The 14426-nt window shown below is 33.9% G+C and overlaps 1 protein-coding gene across 1 annotated transcript; it reads left to right on the top strand.

Annotated features, from left to right (window-relative positions):
- Nucleotides 1-11640: 11640 nt before the first annotated feature.
- LOC133299530 (uncharacterized) lies at nt 11641-12186 on the top strand. Its single transcript, XM_061499001.1, has one exon. The coding sequence runs from the start codon at nt 11641-11643 to the stop codon at nt 12184-12186; it is 546 nt and encodes a 181-aa protein (XP_061354985.1).
- Nucleotides 12187-14426: the final 2240 nt, after the last annotated feature.

Here is a 14426-nt window from a genome sequence, read left to right as displayed (position 1 = left end):
GTTTTTTAGTATGTGAATAATTAGGTTGATCTAGTTTAGTTGTTGTTTTGGTTTTCTTTTTTCTTTTTTTCGAACCGAGGTTGTTCAGTTTATCTAGTTGTGGTTTCCTCATGTCTAAGTTATTAGTTAAACGTATGTCTTCTTGAGTCTTTGAAGTTGAAATTAAACTCATAAGATCTGTTATTATAAATAAAATTTAGAGGTATTTATGTATAGTAATATTCACTCTTTATTCTGATTGTTGATTCAGTTTGCTGGCACAAGAACCAAAACCTAACTCCGAAAATCGAGATTTCTTTTGACTACGAAATGCAGAATTTCAAAGTATCTGGAAAGTAAGCTTGATTTTTGTTATCAACCATAATTCTTGACAACGTTGTGCGTGGAAATACAAGAACAAATAAAAATATGTGAATGAGTAATAAATCTCATCATTATTAAGGAGTTTGATTTGAAAAATGATAACCGTTGGAGAAAATCAACGGTTAAGTTGTGGTAGTAACATTGGTAGTAACATTATTTGGTTGTCACAATATCCTATCCCATAAAAATAAGTTAAGCTTTTAAGCCTTAAGAAAATCTGGTTCTTACGAGAAATAATTAAATCTTGTTGAAGTGCCATTTGAGATTGTATTCATTTTATTATTCAAATTTTCACATTTAAGTCTTAATTAATAATAGGATCTACATCTTATTTGTTGATTATTTCAATCTTATTTTTATTTTTTTTAAATAAATAAAAAATATGTGAATGAGTAATAAATCTCATAATTATTAATTAAGACCCAAATTTCAATACGTGAATATAATGAGCATAATAAGAGGTTATGCTCATTATATTGACGTATTGAAATTTCGGACTTAATTAATAATGAGATTTATAATAATGAGCATAATATAAAGGTGTTAGTTTTGTTTAAAAAAAAAAAAAAAAAGTGTTAGTTCTAGCCACCCAATGTCATCTTTCTTGGTGAAAACTCTGATAGTCAGAGCAAGTGACTTTGGCAGTCTAAACAGATCATAATAATAAACAATTTATGGTTTAATGGCTGCATATTCATCTATTTAATTGGAGGAAAAAAAATGAAAGTAGATTACAAGATAAATCGGTATGATTATGAAATAATTAACGTAGCAAAAAGTAGTTAGGTCAACAATGCGACTTTTCTACATATTCAAAAGAGTGTTGCATGAAGTATATGTTTAACTACATATGCAAAAGTGCAGCAAGAAATAAATTTCAGTGCTCGATTATAAAGAATGATGGGAGCATATGTGGGTGGGAAAAATTGGATCGGTAGAAGCAAAAGTATCATTGCAGTTTGAAATATTAACGAATCATTATAGTTATCTAACATATGAAAGAGTAGACCCCTTGTAATGCAGACGCACAAAGTATCTCTTGTTCATTGTTATGATTCATTGCCTATGCTTCTCTTCATAGAGAAGGGCCACCGTAAAGTCTCCTCAAAATCGCGATTTAAATCGCATAATTGCCGATTTTACGAATTTTTACACAAAAAATAACCTGAATTGGTTGTTGGATCGCATTTGAGCAAGATTGGGTAAGATCGCCGAAGAAGATCGTAAGATTGTGGGATCAAGTGAGATTGCCGATCTTGTTAAACTTTTTGACTCGAATCAACAAACTCATTTACCCAACTTTTGACCTGCTTGACCCAACTTCAGAAATGGGTTTTAACCCAAATAAAAAACCCAACAGCCCAGGTTTCTTTTATTTGTGTTTTTTTTTTTCGCTATTAACTTTTTTATTGGCTCATTTCGCTCTAGGCTCATTTCAACTTCTTTTTTTCGCAGGTTCTTTTTGGCTCGTTTGCTTTTTTTTGGGTCATTCTGCTAACTTTTTTTTTTGTTATCAATTATTTTTATTTCTTATTTGTTTTCTTCCAAAGTCTATTCACTGTTTGTGTGGTTGTTTGTTTTTATTAATATATTTTTTTTTGTTGAATTCCTATTTTGTTTTTCATCTTCTCTTTTATTTTTTCTAATAAAATTATTATTATTATTTTTGCTCTATGTTTCTATTCTGTCTATATTAGATTGTGGTGGTTTGGCAATTGGAAAATGACTTCTAGTGCTAGTGCTAGTAATGATGTTGTTGTTGTCTCTAGTAGAGGAATTAAAATGAAAAATGCTGCTAGAAGTAGGATTGATGTGGGATGGAAGCATGGTGTTGAAGTTGATGGAAGTGGAAGAAAAATTCAATGCAATTATTGCAAGAAGACAGTAACCAGACGTGTTTACCGATTCAAGCACATTTGGCGAGAACACAAAAAGATGTGGACGCTTGTAACTCTGTTCCTGCTGAAGTGAGAAAATTAATGTTTGGAATTGTATATTGTTTACAAGAGAGACTAATGAAGAAATCAATCACATTCACAGAAGTTGTTGTTGATGATGAACTTGGTAAAGAAAGATGTTAGAAATAATATTGTATTGTTATTTAAATTAGTATTTTATTATTTAGATTACTCTAGAAGCTTCTTTGGGCTTAGCCCAATAGGTCATTTAGTCTATGTAAATAGAGAGCTCTTGTACAATTATTTACACAATTCAATACAATACAAAAAATTCATATTTCCATATTCTCAAGTTGGTACCAGAGCTTGTGTTATGGGAAACCTCGCTTCCGCAGAAAACCTTTGTCGTGCATCATTCTGGCAAGTCATCCATGTTGTGCATCATACCGACAACTCATTTTCAGTACCTAACCCTTAGTTGGTCACCAACCGCTTATCCTCAGATCATCAGAAAAATCATTGTCAACCATCGTTATCACCGGAAACCACCGGCTGCCACTGTTCACCGCTGTAGAGCACTTTTCTGGCGAGTTTTTTTGGCAAATAGCTGCGTGATAATTCATATTTATTACACTTATTTGTTACTCTTGATTAGTGATTTTTGGATTGTTTAGCGTATAAATAATAATTTTTGAGTTAAATTAGATGTTGGGTTTTTAATTGGGTTTATTTGGAATTTCGTAATAAAAATCCAGATTTACGTTACTGTAGTATTTTGACCATAACTCATTTCACATGTGTCTGATTGACCCCATTCTTGTTGCGTTTTGTAGATAACTCAGAGGGCTACAAATATTATGAAGACATGAAGCCTATTTTGAACAATAGGATGGTCGAAAATAGCCCAAGTTCTTCATGAGTTGTTGCAGTTTTAATTAGTTAATTGAATTTAAGTTTGTAATTGGGAACCCAATCTTTATGAGGCCCAAATCTATTATTTATCTTTTATTTCCTTTTATACTAGGTTAAACTTGTAGAGCCTATACAAAGGCATGATTAGGAGACCTTATTATGGAGATTTAGATTTAGTTTTCATTTTGAGAGTTTATGTTTTTACAGTTTCAAGATTCAATTGCAATTTACGTTTTCTCTCTTCTACTCTTTTGTTTTTCTTTATTTTCTGAATTTCAATTATGGTTTTCTACGTAGCCATGCTAGGCTAAGTGTTCTTTGATCAATCCAAGAATTAAGGATTCCGCGGTTGAATCCGGAAGATCTGTGCTTCATCTTGATCCAAATCGTTTCTCTTCCTTCAACTCGGATTCGAGTTCTGCGATTGCACCTGAGATAAGTGATTAAACATTAGATTTAATGGTTAGTTTGATTAACCCGATGAACTCAAGTCAAACGGGATGATACTCCGCGATTGAGCGAGTAGATGCGCCGTATTGATCAAACGATAGGTGATCGTCTAGAGAGGGGTTCCTAAGCAATTGCAGGGATTCCGAATTGCTTAGGGTCAACCACGATTTGGCAATCCTTTGTCCAATGATGGATATCTTGGAATCCTAATTCTTAGGTTGATTTCTTTTAATTGATAATTTCCGTTTTTAAATACTTGATTTTACTTTCTATTTTTAATCACACAAAACCCCCATTTTTACTTCTTGTTTTTAATTGATCGATTAACATCCTTGCAAAATTTCTTGAGATAGATGATTTAGGTTGCCCACTTTATTACAAATTCTTATTTTTATAAACCTGATTAATTTGAGTGAGTTCGACAGCTCACGTCACTACGCGACCAGGACTGGCTCGAGGAGGCGACCTCATCTGTCCAAGTCGCGCCATCACCGGAGCAGCCACACGCCGCCATGCACCGGTGGAAGAATCCGGTGATTGAACACTTTTCTGACATATGAGAGAGCATTTGGCCACCGTTCCGGGTTGGATCACCACCATCTTGCTCGCCTTCTCGCCTTCTTTCCAGATTTGGTCTCCATTGGTTGTGGGTCCTATCCGTTAAGAAGATGCCAGTAATAAACTCATTGTTTGGAAACTTTTTTGCAATGTTTAAGCGTGATTTCTTGTTTCTTTATTGTTCTCTAGTCGACTCTATTATCCAGTTGATTCACTTTATACCTGACATTCCTTACAATTTATCTCTACTAGCCAGTTGAGTCATTCTCTTCCATGCACTATTACCTTCTCTGATCAATGTCTTTATGCAGGATTCGAGTATAGGGAAGACGATTGGAGCAAACCGTGATTCACGTGGTCTTTACTATCTGACTGTGCCTCATTCTCTAGTGGCGTCCTCTCTCATGGAGTGTCCTAAACTAAGCCATAGTCGTCGTTGTCATCCAAGTCTCTCCAAGCTTTAGTATATGGTTCCTTTTTCTCCAGTTTTTAGTTTTTAAACTGTCAGTCTTGTCAGCAAGGAAATCATACTCGCTCCTCCATTACTAATAGAGTCAAGAAAAGAGCTGATGCTCCATTTTCTATTGTTCATTATGATATTTAGGGTCCGAGTCAAACTATGTCTTTTTTTATTTTTCAGTATTTGTGACTTTTGTAGATGATTTTTGCTTGTTGTACTTGGGTTTATTTAATGAAAAATCGTTATGAATTATTTTCTATCTATCAAAATTTTTGTGTTGAGATTAATACTCAATTTGGTGCTTCTATTCGATTCTTGCACAATGATAATGCGAAAGTGTATGTATCTCTTGAATTTTCTAATTATTTGGAGAAATATGGGTCGTTACACCAGACTACCTGTCCTCTCACTCACAGCAAAATGAGGTGGCCGAACATAAAACTAGACATCTAGTTGAAATTGCATGGACCCTTCTCATTCATATGAATGTTTCACTCCGTTTTTGGGTAGATGATATTATCACCTATTATTTTCTCATCAATCACATGCCCTCTTCTGTGCTTAATAATGAAGTCCCACACAATGTGTTATTTCCATGTGTGCCTCCTTATCCAATGCCCCCGTATGTATTTGGGTGTATTTTCTTTGTTCGTGACCTCACTCCAAAAAAAGACAAATTAACATCCAAAGCCTTGAACTGTATCCAAAGCGCTACATTGTGTCTGCCAATATCACCTTCATGGATTAACAATCTTTCTTTAGTTGATAAACTTCTATGTCACAGATTGATCATATTCTTCTAATTGCCCTTGTTGATTTGTCTTTACCAGTTGCAGGCGTCGGCCCTACTGCAGACCTTACTCTGACTGACTCACAGCCCTCAACGGTTGTCTCTTCTCCTTCAGATCCTCTATAAGAGATTACTCGTATTGTAAATCGCAAAGGTATTCGATCCACTTTGAACCCTCATCCACTTTATGTTTTCTTGAGTTATAACCGACTTTCTTCACAATATTTTACCTTTGTTTATAGTATATCTTTTGTTTTCATTCATAAGACCACATGTGAAGCACTATCTCATGGGGATTGGTATCAGGCGATGATTGATGAAATTATAGCACTTTACTCCAATGACACATGAGATCTTGTTCACTCTTCTCCTTGGAAGTCAGTTGTCAGTTGTCGATGGGTATTCCTAGTCAAAGTTGATCCTGATGACATTGTTGACTGCCTCAAAGCCCGTTTAGTGACCAAAGGATACACTTCGATTTTTGGCCTTGACTATGGGGACACTTTCTCTCCTGTTACCAAGATGGCTTCTGTTCACTTGTTTCTTGCACTTGCTGTCATTCATCACTCGCCCCTCCTTCAGCTTGATATCAAAAAATGCCTTCTTACATGGTAATTTGCAAGAAGAAGTATACTTGGAGAAACCACCAGGTTTTGTTGCTCAGGGGGAGTATTCTGGAATAATATATAAGCTTAGTAAATCTTTATATGGCCTGAAGCAATCCCCTTGAGCCTGGTTCAGTCGCTTTAGTTCCACTGTTAAAGCCTTCAGTTTAACCTGAAGGGAAGCCGATCATTCTGTTTTCTATCGACATAGGTCTTATTATTAATGCATCTACCTCCTGATCTATGTTGATGACATAATTATTATTGGCAGCAATCAAGATGAGAGTGATTAGTTAAAGAAGTACTTATTTAGTCAATTTTAGACCAAAGACTTTGGCAAACTTCATTATTTGTTAGGGATTGAAATGGCACAGTCTAGGGAGGCTATTTTCATTTCAGAGAAAATATGCCCTGGATATCCTAAAGGAGACTGGTATTTTGGGATGTAAAACCATTGATACACCCATAGAACCTAATGTTAAGCTATTACCCAGACAGAGGGAGCCATTGGCAGTTCCAAGTCATTATCGCAGATTAGTTGAAAAGTTGAACTACTTTAGTGATAAGATCGAACATCTCTTTTGCAGTTAGTATGGCAAGTTAATTCCTTAATTCTCCTTGTGACTCTCATTGAGATGCAGTTATCACGATTCCCTGATACATCAAAAGAGAACCAATAAAAGGTTTATTATACACAAATAAAGGGAATACAGAGGTGTGTAGCTATTCAGATGTTGACTGGGCTGGTTCTCTTTCAGAAAGACGCTCCAATTTGGGGTGTTGTGTTCTCCTTGGAGGAAATTTGGTCTCTTGGAAAAGTAAGAAGCAAACTGTGGTAGCCAAGTCAAGTGCAGAGTCAGAATATCAGGCAATGGAAAATGCAACATGCAACATGTGATCTCATCTAATTAAGATAATTGATTAAGGAACTACGTCTCTGTGAACAATGGCCCATGAATCTCATTTGTGACAATCAAGCCGCATTGTACCTATCCTCTAAACCAGTCTTTCATGAGAGGACCAAACATATAAAAATTGACTGTCACTTCGTTCGAGAAAAGATTCAGTCAAGAGAGATCGACAGAACATTTGTCAGTTTCAGTGATCAACTTACAGATAATTTCACCAACGCTCTTAGAGGTCCCCGAATATATTACATATGTAAGAAGCTGAGAGCTTATGATATATACGCGATAGCTTGAGTGGAATGTTAGAAAATAGTGTATTATTATTTAGATTAGTATTTTATTATTTAGATTACTTTAGAAGTTTTTTTAGGCTTAGCTCATTAAGTCATTTAGTCTCTTTAAATGGAGAGCTCTGGTACAGTTATTTACACAATTCAATACAATACAATATATTCATATTTCCATATTCTCAAGTAAAGAAAATAGAGTGAAAAAGATGATCAAAATAATAATATGTTTTAAAAAAGGGGAATGAGCACTCAAGCTAGAATAAATAACATCTTTAAGAAGAATTTGAGAGAGGAAGCATGTGAAGACATTGCCTCTTTCTTCTACAATAATGTTATTCCATTCATTGAGGCAACAATGGATGAATTCTATAAAATATTTGAATCAGTTTCAAAACATGGTCCAGGATTCAAGCCACCATCCTACCATAAGATCAGAATTAAATATTTGAAGAAAAAAATATGATTCAACAATGCAAAATATTGAAGAACATAAAGCTTATTGGAAGAAATTTGGATGCTCAACGATGACAGATGGGTGGACCGACAAAAGGAGGAGGACTATCATAAATTTCTTAATGAATAATCCTAAGGGAACACTTTTCCTTATGTCTATTGATACATTTGACATACCCAAAATTGCTGATAAAATTTTTAAGATGATTGATGTTGTTATTGTAAAGGTTGTGAAGAAAATGTTATTCAAGTGGTGACGGACAATATAGCAAATTACAAAGCTGCAGGAGATATGTTAATGAAGAAAAGAAAGAGATTGTATTGAACTCCTTTTGCAGCTCATTGCATTGATTTAATGTTGGAGGATTTAGAGAAAAGGATATCGGTTCACCATCATACTATTCCAAGGGAAAAAAATCACAACCTATATTTATTCAAGAACTTCTTTGATTACTTTATTGCACCATTTCATTGAAGGAATGGTGTGACTAGTTATAACTCGTTTTGCCATATCTTACCTAGCTTTGAGGTTCCTCCATGAGTTAAAGGTGCATTGATTCACATGTTCACCTCCAAAGAATGTAAGTCTAGCCGGTTTGCAAAAACTAAGAATGGGAAGCTTATAGAAGATGTGGTTTTGAACACGGAGTTTTGAAAAAATATTGTTACTTGCTTGAAGGGTGCTTATCCTTTGGTCAAAATACTCTGTAAGGTTGATTCATATGAGAAGCCAGCCATAAGCTTCATTTATGAGGAGATTGATCGGGCTAAAGAGAGAATTACTTATGCCCTCAACGACATCCAAAAAGGGTAAATTATCAAGTTTGATTTAAATTTTAAATTTGTAGTTTTGTTTTCTAAACTAATTAAATTTTTTATATTCTTTAGTTATTTTGCCTATGTGGAAAGTCATTGATGGCAGATAGGATAGGCAATTGTATAGTCCTTTGCATGTTGTGGGCTAATACCTTATTCCGTAATTACATTATAATTCTTCATTTAGAGCTAATTTTGAAGTGAAATGTGAATTATATGAATGCTTAGAAAGGATGGTGGTGGACATAGAAGAAATATCTAAGATTGATACTTAACTTGAAGATTTCAAGTATCAAAGGAAGTTTTTTGGTAATCCAATAGCCAAGATTACAATTAAGGGAAAAAAAACTATCAGAATGGTAGGAGTCATATAGGGATGACTATACGTAGCTCCAAAAATTTGTTGTTTGTATTTTGAGCTTAACATGCAGCTCCTCCAGTTGTGAGCGTAACTGGGGTGCCTTTGAGATGGTAAATTTTCATGAATATGAAAGATGAATTGTATTTCATTTCAAGAGTGAATTTTGTATTAAGTTTTCTTATATTTTCTTAGGTCCATACAAAGAGAAAAAATCATTTGAAACAAAAGATTATGAATAATGTTGTTTTTGTGATGTCTAATTCAAGATTGGCTAAGAAGAAGGTGGCTAGAAAAATGAATGAGTATAATGTTGATGATATTTCTTCTGATGATGATTGGATCATGAAAAATGATGAAAATATATCTAAAATTGAAGGCTTAGATGTAGACAACTTGGTGGTGCCAACTCAAAATGAAGTCTTGGTTGAACCTACAAATGATTTGGAGTTACCAAATTTTGATAAAGAAGCCTATGAAGATGGAGAGGAAGATGACATGCCTCTGCTAGATGATGATTGTGATTTGAATAATTTGATAGATTAAATTTGAACTATTTATTTTTGGTTTTGGTGATTTGGTAAATTGTATTTGTGACTCAAGTGAATGCAGTGGCAGACCCAGGATATTTTCTTTATGTCTGCACAATTTTTTTATTTTTTATTTTAAAGATCATAATCATGATTCAATTTTTGCTTCCACTTCCAAAGTAAAGCTTTGGTGAATCAACCAAAGTTTTAAGGAAATAATAGATAATGATAATTTAAAAAAAAAATAAACACCAAAAAAAGACATTTGTAAAATATAGTATAATTATAAGAGTTAATCGATCAAAAACCAACCTTTGTCGATGTCTATTTGATCCAAAGTTGGCCACTTTTGTTTTACAAAAAAACGTGAAAAATCCCGTGAGATTCTCCTCCACTTGATGAAGATTGAATTTCAAGAATGTTGATGTTTATTAAGATTTGGAGCTAATAAGATTTATAAAAAAGAAGAAGAAGAGAGAGACAAAGCAATGGGCTTGGGTTTAAACTTTAAGCTTTTATATATATGAGGTAGGATCTTTTGACACCAATGTCAAATTTGAAATTTGACACCTCATCTAAGAGCTATTAAATCAAAAAAGATCAACGACTCTGATTTGTAAGCATGTGACACCATTGATATTTTTTGATCTAATGACTCTCACATGAGGTGTCAAGTTTCAAATTTGACACTGGTGTCAAATGATCCTACCTCTATATATATATATATATATTATAACATTATATTAAATTTTTTTTTAAGAGAGGACCCATCGGAGAGGTGATCCTTTAGAAACCCACAATGAGGAAAAAAGGCAAATATTTTAAGGTTTGAAATTGCATTTTTTTACGACTCTATCAACAAAACTATTTAAATAGAAATTTATTTAAATATTTTATCATTAAAACTTGTAATTAAAGATAAAAAAAGCATTACAAACATTTATTAGAATATTATTTTTAAGAAAATTTTATGATGCATATTTTTATAATGAATATATACATATATTGTTTTTCAATTTATTTAAAATAAGTACGCTTTGAAATAAAAAAGCTAAAAAACATGAGAACCAACAAAGATATAAATAAAAAAATTAATTGTTAAAATTAAAATAAAAAGATTATATAATTAAAATAAAAAATTAATTTTTTTTATAAAAAAATTATCTATTAATAATAGGTGAAGAAGTTATATATTTTAAATAGATTTTCTCCGGAAAATAAAGTTATATCCTGAAACTAAAATGATATAATTTAATGGTTGTTGGAGATAAATTTGTCGATAAATTTATCAATTGTCCAGGAACAATAAACCCTTTAGATAAATACAAATACTTTCGATTGACTATATAAAAAGGGAAAGGATATTTGTTTATAAATTTTTTTTATGAATTTTTGTAAATTACACTGTATATTTCTAAAAATACATAGTATAATCTAGTATACTTTCAAAAATACATAATGTAATTTATAAACAAAAAATTTATAAATATAAATCTCCCATATAAAAATACACTTTGATGATCTACATGATATTAACGTGGGATGCATCGCTAACTTTCACAAGCATAATGACCAAGTAAGCCATGCTTCAATCATTACAAAATGTTTAGGATTTAGGAATGTGTTTCTCCAAGAGAAAAACTTAATCATCTCCCGAAACTAAAACGTGGTTGTTATTGATAAATTTATCTATTATCGAGAAACAATTAAACCTTTCACATAAATATAAATACTTGCAATAGACTATAAAAATACACTTGGCTGAAATACATGGGGTTAATGCGAGACACATCACCAACTTTCACGAGCATAATGATCAAACAATCCCCGTGAACCTGAAGAGGGGATGGATCATAATATTTTCAGTAATCTCGTACTAATAATTACGGGACGTTGACCGTAGTGTCCTTTTTTTAGTATAATATACAACAGAGTTAAAAAAAATTTCAAACACCATAGTCGCTGAAGTAATTGTAATCATATATAATTGATGATGTGGCACTAACTAATTGTATTAGTTAGTTGCATTAAATGTGTTTTGTTAAGTTTGTTATTCGGTTAATGAGTTGTATAAATACTCATCCAAGTGTTAAACTGGTTCACAAGTTTATTCAATGAATACATGCTTTCTTTTCTGTTTTCCTCTTTCTGAGATGCGCTTCATCTTCTTCTGCATTATCTTCATGGTATCATGGCTTTGAAGCTCTGGTATCCACTATTCTTTTGCTGCGTTTACTTCGAGTGCTTCCATGGATCCTTCAGACTTCAACATGGAAAACTCAAGTGAAACAGAAAATCAAGATCCAAACACAAACCACAACCATACACATACCTCGAAGGAAAATCAGATCCAATCGTCTGATTTCCTGAATAATCCGCGAAATCCTCTCTATCTTCATCCTAAAGAAAATCCATCCACCATACTTGTTTTACTGCTTTTGCATGGTTCAAATTATCATTCCTGGTCACGAGCTATGCAGATGGCTCTTAGTTCAAAGAATAAACTATGTTTTGTATACGGATCTATGAAGATTCTTTCAAGATCTGATGAAAACTATTCAGATTGGCAGCGATGCAATAACACAGTCCTAGGCTGGATTCAAAGATCGGTGGATGACTCTATTGCACAATCGATTTTGTGGATCGACTATGCAGAAGATGCTTGGAATGATCTCAAGGATCGATTTTCTCAGGCTGACATCTTTCAGATATCGGATCTGCAAGACGACATTTGCAGATTAGAGCAAGGAAACAGAACAGTTGCTCAATATTTCACAGAATTGAAGATCCTTTAGGATGAGTTTGACAACCTGATTCCACTTCCAAGATGCACATGTCAGGTACAATGTTCTTGTGGTGGATATAGTAGCATGCGCAAGATCAGAGATAGAGATCGAGTGATTAGATTTCTTAAGGGATTAAATGATCAATATGAGCATGTTAGTTCTCAAATCATGCTCATTGATCCACTTCCTGTTGTTAACAAGGCCTTTTCCATGATTGTACAACAAGAGAGAAAATTAGGTAGTCAAACTCATACTGATGTAACAGTCACATCTCGTGCCTTCTCTTATGATTCTGCATCCAAGAATAATATCAACACAGCTAAGGGAAAGACTTCTTTCACTAAAGGAGGTACCAACACCAGAGAGAAAGGGAAATATTGCACTCATTGCAAAATGACAAACCACACAATTGAGAATTGTTACTTCAAACATGGTTTTCCCCCTGGCTACAGGACAAAGAGAAGCACTAATCAAGTTGTTACATCAGACAATAACATCCAGCTAGCACCTGGTACACCTTTTACTGTTGAGCAGCATCAGCAATTGCTTCAATTGTTGCATTCTAATACAACATCCTTGCACCATTCGACCAATTTGGTTCAAGCTTCTGCTATGACAGCAGAAAAGCCAAACTCAGGAGGTATATCATTTCATGACTGGATATTGGATACAGGTGCTACTGACCATATATGCTTTCAACATTCTGCTTTTACATCCTTACATGAAATATTGCCTATCTCTATTAGCTTGCCGAATGGACATCAAATTACAGCTAAGTACAGTGGAATGGTTGATGTGACTGATAAGCTTAGATTGAACAATGTGTTATATGTTCCTGAATTTACAGTGAATTTTCTTTCAGTTCCTAAGCTTCTTCAAACTTCACCATGTTTTATCACCTTTTCTGATTCCACCTGTCTTATTGTACAGAAACATACCAAGGACATGATTGGTTCAGCTGAACTTAGAAGAGGACTCTACATGTTAATCATCCCAAAGACCAGCAGCTCACTTCCTATTCTGCAATCCCATACAGTTTTTAATAACAGTTCACTCAATTGTAATTTTCCAGTTTCAGATACAATTTTGAGTAATGACCATGTACTTTGGCATTATAGACTTGGCCATGTGTCTCATACAGTCTTACAAACATTGTCCAATCAATATACTTTCATTCCAAATAAACATGTCTCTCCCTGTGATATTTGTCAATTTTCTAAGCAACACAGATTGCCATTTTCGATTAGTACATCTAAATCTACCAAATTTCTTGAACTTTTGCATGCTGATATTTGGGGTCCTTATGCCACTCGATCTTTACATGGTCATAGATATTTTCTTACCCTTGTTGATGACTTCACACGGTATACATGGGTCATTCTCATGAAATGTAAATCAGAAACTGCATATCATTTAGAAGGGTTCATTACTTATATGGAAAATCAGTTTCAATCCACTTTAAAGATCCTTAGAACTGATAATGGTCCTGAGTTCAATATGAACTCATTTTTTCATACAAAAGGTATCCTCCATCAGAGATCTTGTATGGAAACACCCCAACAAAATGGGATTGTCGAAAGGAAACACAAACATATCTTAAATGTAGCTAGATCACTCACTTTTCAAGCAAATATCCCTCCCAAGTTATGGTGTTATGCTGTCACTCACTCTGTTCACCTTATCAATAGAGTTCCTACTCCTTTACTTCATAACATCTCACCTTATGAAAAGCTCTTTGGGACAGCACCTGACCTTCATGACTTAAAAGTTTTTTGTTGTCTTTCCTATGCATCTACAATTCTTTCACATAGATCAAAATTTTCCACAAGGGCACGCAAATGTGTTTTTCTTGGTCATAAACCAGGCATGAAAGGTTATGTTTTGTATGATCTTATAGCTGGATCCATTTTCATTTCCAGACATGTACAATTTTTTGAACATTGTTTTCCTCTTCTTTATACTTCCTCACCAAACCACAATGCTGTTCAGCCTTATCCTACTCCTGCTTTACCTGATCTTGATATTTCTCCCACTACCTCATCCCAATGTAACATACCTAACCTCATTTCAGCCTCCATACCAAAACCAGTACAAGAAATTTCTCAGTCTCCTATACATGCCTCACCTGTTGATGTGGCAGTCCCAGAACCTATCCATATCCCAAATTCCCAGTCCTCTCCTAACCTTGATCATCATCCTCGCAAGTCCACTAGATCCAAACAGCCACCAAAGTATTTGGATGATTATCA

The sequence above is a fragment of the Gastrolobium bilobum genome, unplaced genomic scaffold (assembly GCF_033153095.1).
Source record: "Gastrolobium bilobum isolate Gb01-03AN ecotype WA unplaced genomic scaffold, APGP_CSIRO_Gbil_v1 utg37679, whole genome shotgun sequence".
Taxonomy (NCBI): domain Eukaryota; kingdom Viridiplantae; phylum Streptophyta; class Magnoliopsida; order Fabales; family Fabaceae; genus Gastrolobium; species Gastrolobium bilobum.
The sequence above is the reverse complement of the archived record's forward strand: the minus strand, read 5'-3'. Positions and strand labels throughout refer to the sequence as shown.